This window comes from Phoenix dactylifera, chromosome 13, assembly GCF_051530095.1.
Source record: "Phoenix dactylifera cultivar Ajwa chromosome 13, Ajwa_hap1_PhDact_Kaust_v1.1, whole genome shotgun sequence".
NCBI classification, from domain to species: domain Eukaryota; kingdom Viridiplantae; phylum Streptophyta; class Magnoliopsida; order Arecales; family Arecaceae; genus Phoenix; species Phoenix dactylifera.
The window spans coordinates 27,272,153-27,281,167 of NC_143202.1; the positions used below are offsets into that span (position 1 = coordinate 27,272,153).

General features: G+C 37.9%; 1 protein-coding gene across 2 annotated transcripts; it reads left to right on the forward strand.

Annotated features, from left to right (window-relative positions):
• Nucleotides 1–1,472: 1,472 nt before the first annotated feature.
• LOC103703144 (basic leucine zipper 2-like) lies at nucleotides 1,473–8,769 on the forward strand. Of its 2 annotated transcripts, XM_026803007.4 has the most exons (5): nucleotides 1,473–1,597; nucleotides 2,352–3,013; nucleotides 7,393–7,468; nucleotides 7,561–7,687; nucleotides 8,226–8,769. In XM_026803007.4, exons 2-5 carry the CDS (start codon nucleotides 2,430–2,432, stop codon nucleotides 8,426–8,428), a joined length of 990 nt encoding a protein of 329 aa, XP_026658808.3. In that variant the 5' UTR covers nucleotides 1,473–1,597; nucleotides 2,352–2,429; the 3' UTR covers nucleotides 8,429–8,769. The 2 variants fall into 2 exon arrangements, with proteins under 2 accessions (XP_026658808.3, XP_088565982.1); XM_088709856.2 differs by lacking the exon at nucleotides 1,473–1,597 and having other exon boundaries at nucleotides 2,287–3,013.
• The last annotated feature ends 246 nt before the right edge of the window (nucleotides 8,770–9,015 follow it).

The window sequence follows — 9,015 nt, forward strand, 5'->3', positions numbered from 1 at the left end:
TTTTGGGATAATCAGGGGCATCTGGGGTACTCCTTATGCTGTTTCAGCGCCCCGATTTGCCCATGTTTCTTGGGTACCCCCATCCTTTGGCTATCTCAAAGTAAATTTCGACGGTAGTCGGTCTTTGGATGGTGTTATTGGAGGAGTTGGATTTATGATCAGGGACTATCTTGGTAGAATGATAGAAGTAGGAGGGCAGCATACGCCAGGACTTACAGTGATCGGAGCAGAGCTGCGGACTGCTTGGGAGGGCATATCTTATGTGTGGTAGGTACTGGGTGCAGAGCGGGTTTGCCTCGAGAGAGACTCATCTGTGGTTATTGACTGGCTCCGGAGGGCGAATCGGTTTGGGGATGGTCATCCCCTCCTCCGGAAGACCCGTAGGATGATCCAGTTGATGAGTGATGTTCAGATTGGACACGTGTTTAGGAAGGCGAACAGGCCAGCAGACTGGGTCACCTCCTTTGTTGCCCGGCACTCTAGAGATTTTCTTTGGATGGAGGCATCAGACGTCCCTCATCCTTTGCATCTTTTACTTTTTCGTGACATGGCTGGTTATACTCACGGTAGAATTATATGAAATGAGCAGCCGCTTTTTTTTTTTTTAAAAAAAAAACTACCTCCGTTAACGACATAACAGACGCTATTTGCGCCGTAGTGTACAGACTCATGCTATTTGAATTACAGAAAACAAATTAAAATATAATAATTGTAAGAATTATTAGTTGCCATTAATATTAGAATAATAACCACTTATAGAAAAATAATTATTGCTTACCCAAATCGCTATTTGCTGGATAAACTGTACTCATTTATTTGTTGATCGAGTTACAACTTATCCCATAGCTAAGATGAGTATAGTCATCTTGGAGGATGACTTGACCACAATCATCAGTTGGATCTAAGAGATTTGAGGGCTGCCGACTGCGACCATCCATCGCTTTGAAACGTCTGAATGATGGTGAAAGATGGATAATTATTTAGAAAAGCCAACAGAGCTGCGGATTGAATGGCTGCCTATATGGCCAACCACGCTGGTAGCACCTTGTGGCCTGAGGATGGAGAGCTGCCTCAGAAGCTCTATAATATTCTGTTTTCTGATTTTATTAAATTTATTCGTACACATATTGTATGAAATATCTATCTTAGCAAAAAAAAAAAAACAGTAATTACTTTTTGTTATTATAATTAGTAGAAAATAATCACTATTTTCTCAACTTGCTATGATCAAGTAACAGTACAGTCTTTTTAACTGTTGATCGAGTGAAAAATTTTTCTTCTGGCTAGTATATAATGATTTGATTCTGAGATTTACCTTTTTACTTACTGAGCACTGTTTGTGAACTTTATTCTCATTATATGAGAATTCTTATAATAAAGAGTAGTAATTTAGATACTTAATATACTACATTATAACCAAAAGGACGTAAAATTTTCGGCAAATGTCACCTTCACCGATTCAACGGAAAAAACCCCCTTTACATTCTTTTTAGGTACACTTTAGCAAGTTGGCTTATGAGTGCCGACTCCCTCCCTCGCTTTAAAACCCCCTCCTCTCTCTCTTTCTTCTCGTCTCCCAAGTAGATCGAGAGAGCAGGTATGCAACCCCCCACCACCCACCCCGCAAAAAAAAGGTTTTTTTTTTTATGCTTTTCTCCTTTGGCTTTCTTTTTTTTTTTTTCAGTGCTTTTGTTCAACCAAGGACGATCGGCTGGTTTTTAAGTTAGAACTGTTTCAATTTGTTTTTTCCTCTTTTTTTCCCATATTTTTCTTGCCGATTTTGATCTTTCTGCGTAGTTTTCTTCTGTTTTTCTTTTCCGATCGCGTTGTTTTTGATTCATGATATTTTTTTCTTTAGAAAGTTGGCGAGACTATGGTTACTGTTTCATTAGTCCCGAGTTTGATTCTAGTGGAAATCATGGATGCTAGGGTTTTAGTTCTTGAGCCCTTCCTTTTGTTTCCTTGGTGATTCTAGGGTTTTTCGGTTTTGTACTGTGTTATTCTGCTTTCTCCTTCGCAATGCCTTTCATGTGGCTTCAAGATTTTGAGGTTTGGAGCCTTAGCAAGAAACGTGTGAGAGATAGAAGGATAAGAAGTAGAATAAGTTAGGGTTTTGGTTTAAACGGATTCTAGGGCTTTTAGGATTGTAACATGGAAATTACTGTATAGAAATTTGTTAAGAGAATTTTCTTTTTGATTTACTATTTAGATTTTACAACAATGAAGGTAGATTTTAGTGCTCAGTTTCATCTCCGGTTCTTGAAATTTTGCTGTAGTGTAATTTGCTCTGAAATATTGTTAGGATTTGGTTTCTCCGCTTCCGATGTTCACAGTTTTGAGTTTTATTACAGAAAACAAAAGGAAGCTATAACATGGTTATTGGGTAATTTTAAGTAACAGAGCCAAAGCTAGCCTTAAATTATCCCACCATGTCCCGCCAAGCTCACCTCCCTCCTCGGTGCCCATTTAAGAACAGGGGTTTGCTGCCCCAAGGACTGGATTCCAGACCTCAAACCACACTATATAGGTTTCCATCCCAAGGGTTCATTATAGATGAAGAACCCTCATGGCTTGATGACCTCTTTACTTACTCGGACAGTAGTCCTAGAGGGATCTCTCATCGGAGATCTTGGAGTGATTCTGCAGCAATTCTGGAGGTCCCAACAACTTTGGCTGGTCCAATATCCCCGGTTGGTGAAGGAAATACTTCATCAGTTGGTGCCCTTCACAAATCACCAGAAGCCACAGATGAGGGTGAAACTAATTCTGGGTTTGAGGCAGGTAGCGGGTATGAGGCAAGCTGTGTCTACGGCCCTAACTCCCCCAGGCAAAAGAGTAAACTGACCAGCTCGGAAAGCTCCCTAGTGGCTGCTTTGTTGGAAAATGTTCCTCAGAACCCTTTGCAATATGTTACTGTGGATTTCCCTGGTGCCTCAAATAATAGTGAGTCCAATGTGAGTGGAGATATTCTGGTTGCACCAGGTGATCATGATCCAGAGAAGGCATCAAAAAAGTAAGCCATCTTCCTTCCCTCCGCATCTAATGTATGCAGGTGATCCTTTTCACTCATTGATTCCAGCTTACCTTGGAAGCAGCCACCATTTGCTCATGTATCAATGATATTGTACTTGTAGCTTCTCAAAGATGAATTCAGCTTCAAGTGTTGTGGAAACTTTTCTACTGTCATTTGAATTATTTAAATATTCACTCCTATTTTTCCATTTGGATGCATATATCTTGCATTATCAGCTATCATTTTTGGTAGGATGGCCAGACAGCATAACTTCTAGAATCCACCTAGTCCAAGATAAGAGCAAAATTCTCACTCCTATAAATGCATGTTGCAGCATGCTGTTGTAGACATTCTATATATGTATGGTAGCTTTCCTGGACTCAATGTAATATATTCATGATTTGAAAGATATGAGAAAGGAGTGTCCTACCAAACCTATATATACTACTATGAAATAAGAGACAAGAATAACTGTATTTCTATTACATGCCAATGATTCAAGAAATTCAAAATGATGTATGCAACGCTTTTCACCTGACATGGTTGACCTGATAATATGTATTTACAGTTTGCAACTGGAAACCCTTGAGCATTTATTTATCACATTAACATCCCTTAAGCATGCTTGAGGTTTTGATAGATATCGAGAACTTGTCCCATTTTGTTTAGAGTTGTATTATCATAAACTTTTGTTGGCTATAAGGAAGAAAGATTGATTTTATGTTTGGGTACCTGGGATTTAGTAGCTAAGTACTTGCAAGTACTATCAAGTGATTTATGTTTTGAGATTTATAGGCCTGATACTTGTTCTATTCATAATTGAATGTGTTGATTGTTTTATTGGATTAACAAGTTTTGGACCTTTTTTCCATGAAGAATTCTTCTTCTCATCTTTTCGAAGTTTCTACTTGCCATAGCATGCTTAAGCTAACCTTAATCATCAAGTAGTATTATGTCCGTAATTGTTGGCTTTATGGATTAGGCATGCAACCCACTAAGGTTTGAAAATTAGTGCCAAGTTCTTGGCCAAGGAAATGGATGAGAGTGGGACTTGTGATAAATTAGAAGTCCAATTGGTTGGAAGGAAGACCTTTCTTATGCAACCAAGGATCGACCATATAGGATTCTTTTAGTCATTAAAATAGTTTCTACAGAAGGAAAGAAGAGATGGTTTAGTATTTAGAACTTTTTAGTGGTTGCAAGGCACAATTGATAAGACAAATGGGTAAAGTGAAACAACTTTTTATTCATTACGTTTTACAAGGACTATTGTATTGCTAAATTAAAATTCAAAACTATATTTTGCTCAATTAACCCTTTCCCAAATTGAGATTTGATTTGTAACTACTTGGGGCCTCAAATGATTACTATAGGTAGTTACATCAACTTCTGCTTATTGCTCTTGAGGACAGTACCTTTTTCTTTCTGTTTAGTCGTGCAAGTACCTTCTGATTTGATGTCAGCTTAACATTCTTGTATATTGAAAAATTCTGAGATATTTTGGTACAAACCATTTGTATGAATTAAATGAATCGTCTTTACTTGAACTTTTGTGACCAAAAAAACTTCTACTAGAAGTCTTGAAGTCAACAGTTTTCAAGGGAGGTAACTACTCTACAAAAGGTCATGTTTGTCGCTTGACGTTCTTAATCTCCCGTCCCACCCTTCTAGGTTTTAATATGTATTTTGTCTAGGTGTTCATTACTTGTAATAATATGGAAATATGGAATTAACTTGCAATGCATGTTCATGATACAAGGAAATGAAGAACTTACACCATTCTCATTACATTGAATGAATAAGACAATATTATTTCTCTTTCGCTGATATATTTCTCTAGCTACTATTAGTGATTGCTAGAAGCATCTCTTGTTCAATAATTTTGAGGTCAGGCCTTTTCTTTAAACCTCTGATAAAGGGTTGAGGGACAAGCTGCTTGGATTACTCTTCTTTGCTGCTAAGTTTTCCATTCTTTTTTCTTTTTGTTGGAAAGGATGTAACCAGATAAGGAGGTATATGATCTTGTAAATAATATTTCAAATTTTTAGGATAGAGTGAATTATTGGAAACTGGATGTTTTGTGGATTTGCAGGCCTGGTTGTTTAGGTTCTTTTAGTGTATTGGGGCACCTTGGCCATGGCTCGTGAGGAATTTAAGACCTTGAGCAGGTGTCTAGGTCTGGTGCCTTCTTGGGTTCTTGTTTGTTCTCTTGTTATTGTGAATATTTATGTGAAGTATGAAACTGGAATAATGAAAGTATAACAAATTTAGCACAATGGAATCATGCTCTCTCTCATTCATTTTGTAACTACTACTAATATCAGCATTTGTTTTGTATTTGACAAGTATGGATATAATTATTATGGTACCAATGTTAGTATTTCAAAACAATATTTAAGTACACAAATTGTCTCAGAGTGTTATACGTACTATAGGAGTTAATGCTTATGTAACCAAGCTCCAGATCATCATGTATCACATATGCATGATTCAGGAATGCTGTTCACAGTAGGTCCACAATGATACCTTTATGAAAGGTCGATTCCTATTTTTTCCTTCGATCTAGTGTTTCTATTGCTTTTAATAAGTAATTTTCATATTCAAACAATAGATGTCATTTTTTTTTCCCTAAACAAGTTATAAATGATTTATCCTATGTATATTCAAAGAAGACCGGGCGAGGCACCGTTAAGGAGAGGATGCAATTCCAGAGGCAAGGACTAGGAAGAGAGGTAGTTTGAAATTTGTTGGATAGTGGTGGCATGGAAGAATTAGATTTGGGTATGAATATACCTACCCTGTGATAGAAATAAATGGCTGCCCCAAATCTAAAAAACTCTTGAAAGAGAGTTGTGTTAACAGTACTAGTAGATGAAATATCTTGATTTATGGAGTAGAATGTGTTTTTAAAGGTTCTCATATGACTTGGCTTTATTGTACTATTATTGATTTTATCTATGCATTTTATTTATCTGTGTTGCTTTCTTTTAAAACAAGGTATGTAATCGATATGATTGGATAGCACCTTCAAAACCTTATGTGACATGTACTAGAAATTTAGGTATATTTCTGTGGGAGCACTAACATAGTTTGACAGATGATCATGAAATTCTGCTTCGTTGGTTTATAGCCCCATCTCTAGAGATGCTGAGACAAGGCTAAGACTGATTTGTATATTTCATATGATACTACATCTGAAATCATAAATCGTGCATATTGAATCCCTTATATTGTTTATACATCCTGAATTACCTATAAGGAAGGCATAAAGCCCCCAGTACATTACAGTATTAATACTGTAAGCTCATCTGTGACCTGTCTGGTAGGTCTTAGCATGGGTGTGAAAGGACCTCAACGGGTATTGTATCAGTGGAAGTTGAAGAGGGGAGAAAAATGGTTACCTCGTCAAATATCGTTGCATAGCAGAACAACAACAGAGATGGATTCTTTTTAAGATAGGAGGGACATGTACTGCTACACGGTCCCTCTTGGTACATCAGTAGGGTTGACAAATTAAGGGCTTTGTCACAATTAATGACTTCTCTAGGATTTGAGTTTAATTTTCTATTAGAAGTTAGTGATTTGCATTAGGAGCTCTGCTAGTCATGACTCAGACTGACTGTAGCATGATATTGAGGGTAGTATTCAGTGTCAGCAATCTATACTACTACATTAAAGGGCAGTCCAGTGGCCTTTGGAGCGTGACGTGTGCCCGTCTCTGTGGTTGCTTTATGATTTAAGCCCAAACCAAATGCAATCTATCCTACAAATTATGCCTGATCATGGCCTGTGGCTTTATGATTTAAGCCCAAACCAAATGCAAATTTGATATTTCAGACCATGTCTGCAACTCACTGGGGCTGATTGAGCTTGGGCCTCTTGTTTGCATGTGTCAGAAGTCTCCAACTTTGCCTGAGAAAATTTTATCTGTACACTACATATGAGTGGTTTCCATGGGTCAAGCCCTTGAAATTAGGCATCTTTCTCTTGCCCTAGGATAATATAGTGAAATGTTTGGTATATCATCTATTGCAGATCTACATTGGTTGACTTTCTTTTTTCCCCCTCCACCGTTGGTGTGCAGAATATTTCTGTACTAGAACATTTGTGCTCCTGACTTTATTGTTTTGTTTGTCATACTAAAATCTGTGATTTATGTTGCTGAAGAAATTATGAACACTGTTCTTTGCTGGTACTGGACTTGGGGGCTGACCATTTTACAAGCACCCTTTGAATGAGCTTCCTTGCACAACTAAGAACATGCTAATTCTGCCAGCATGATTATGTTCGTCTTATATAAAATAAAGTGCATTTGTAGCAATCATTTTATGTCCCTTATCTTTAGATTGTTGTGCTTCACATCTCGTAATTTTCTACAGGCGCTCAGGGCAACGATCTAGGGTCCGAAAGCTTCAATATATTGCTGAACTTGAGAGAACTGTTGATGCACTTCAGGTAGTCATGTTCTCAGTTACCCATGCTATGGATTACTTTTGTCTTTGCAATTTTTTTGACAAAAACCATGCCTGAGTTTGTCTTTTGTTTAGACTCTTGGAGCAGAGCTGGCAGGAAGAGTTGCGTCTATGTTTCAGCAGCATTTTGCTTTATCAATAGAAAACAAGAAAATGAGTTGGCAGATAACCAGTCTTCAACAAGAGAAAATAATGAAGGATGGTGAGTGTGATTCTTTGTTTCTTGTAGATTTTGTAAAAATAGATTGATTGGACACTTTTGAAAATGATAATAATTGTACCCGTGATGTATGAAATGCCCGTTTTAGCGGAAAAAAATGATAATAATTAGTTAGATTTAGCCTATGTAACTAACAAACCAAGTTATTTAGAGTGGAAACTAAGTTAACAAACATAGGCTTCTGTTCAACTCTGGCTTTCAAGTTTTTAAACTGCAATCACATTGTTGCAAACAAGGCCGTAAAATTATGAAGATTTGAAATTGGGTGCAAGTTTGTTTCCTTTTTCATCTTATCGAGTGCATGTGTGCATCTACTCTCCTTTGTCTTGGTTATCCTGAGTTATTGAATGAATGGTGATACGAGTGGTGCCTGCCACCTTCTGTGTATTGCATACTTCTAACATGTATTGCACCTATTCTTTAGGCTCTACTCTCCTTTGTCTTGGTTATCCTACTTACAATGATTATATATATATTATTTTTTTGCTCTGTACGTGGCTCAACTTCGCAATGTCTGCAGGTCAGTATCAGACTCTGAAGAGTGAAGCAGAGAGGTTAAAGATGATTTATGGACGTCACCGAAGAAGCAAAAGCGCTGCAGCCTGTTTTGAGATGGCCCCTACGACTACTGATACTTCGGAAGTTAGTCGGGGGATGTTGGACATTGGGAAGCTCCGTCTTGATGGGTACCCAGTTCCAATGAAACATGGTCTTGGACGCTGATGACGGTCCCTGGTCATCATCCTGAGTGCAGCACTGCAAACCATCTTACTATTAGGATTAACATTCCCAAAGCTAGATTCAAAGCCACGGGCTGGTAAGCCTATTCTAACTAACATTTGCATTCCTCTCTGCAAATGCTTCCCTTCCCCTATACAGTTGACCTGGTAGAAGCATCACAGATTAAACTTTACCAGCAACTTCAGAACTCTGAATGCATGTACATGCTTGCAAAGCTGTAGTGCGGTCTTCGGTCACTGGTAGTTTTTATGAAATTATGAGAGGAAATCTTGAAAGCATAATGTAATTACCAAAACTCTCATAGTTATCCTTGGCGTTCAAAATGGTGATCATGATAGTGATAATTGTTGGAATGATGTTCTGGTGAGATGGCTGCTGGTGCAACTCTTATCTAGGCAGCCATGATGCATCAACTTAGTCTATCTTATGTAGACTATATCTTATCTGGACTATATCTTATCTAGTCTAGGTTGGAACGGGAATAAGCCGGGACAGCTGTCTGGTTCCAAACTAGGCACTGATGTTTCCATGGGTCTCAAGAAATTTTGATGCGCAGGAGAAACCGAAGA

What these genes read in the sequence shown, in the direction of transcription:
- LOC103703144 (XM_026803007.4), top strand. Translation starts at nt 2,430, where the DNA reads ATGTCCCGCCAAGCTCACCTCCCTCCTCGGTGCCCATTTAAGAACAGG. An exon ending in CCAGAGAAGGCATCAAAAAA is followed by an intron (nt 3,014 to 7,392) that starts GTAAGCCATCTT and finishes AATTTTCTACAG; the next exon opens with GCGCTCAGGGCAACGATCTA. An exon ending in AGAGAAAATAATGAAGGATG is followed by an intron (nt 7,688 to 8,225) that starts GTGAGTGTGATT and finishes CAATGTCTGCAG; the next exon opens with GTCAGTATCAGACTCTGAAG.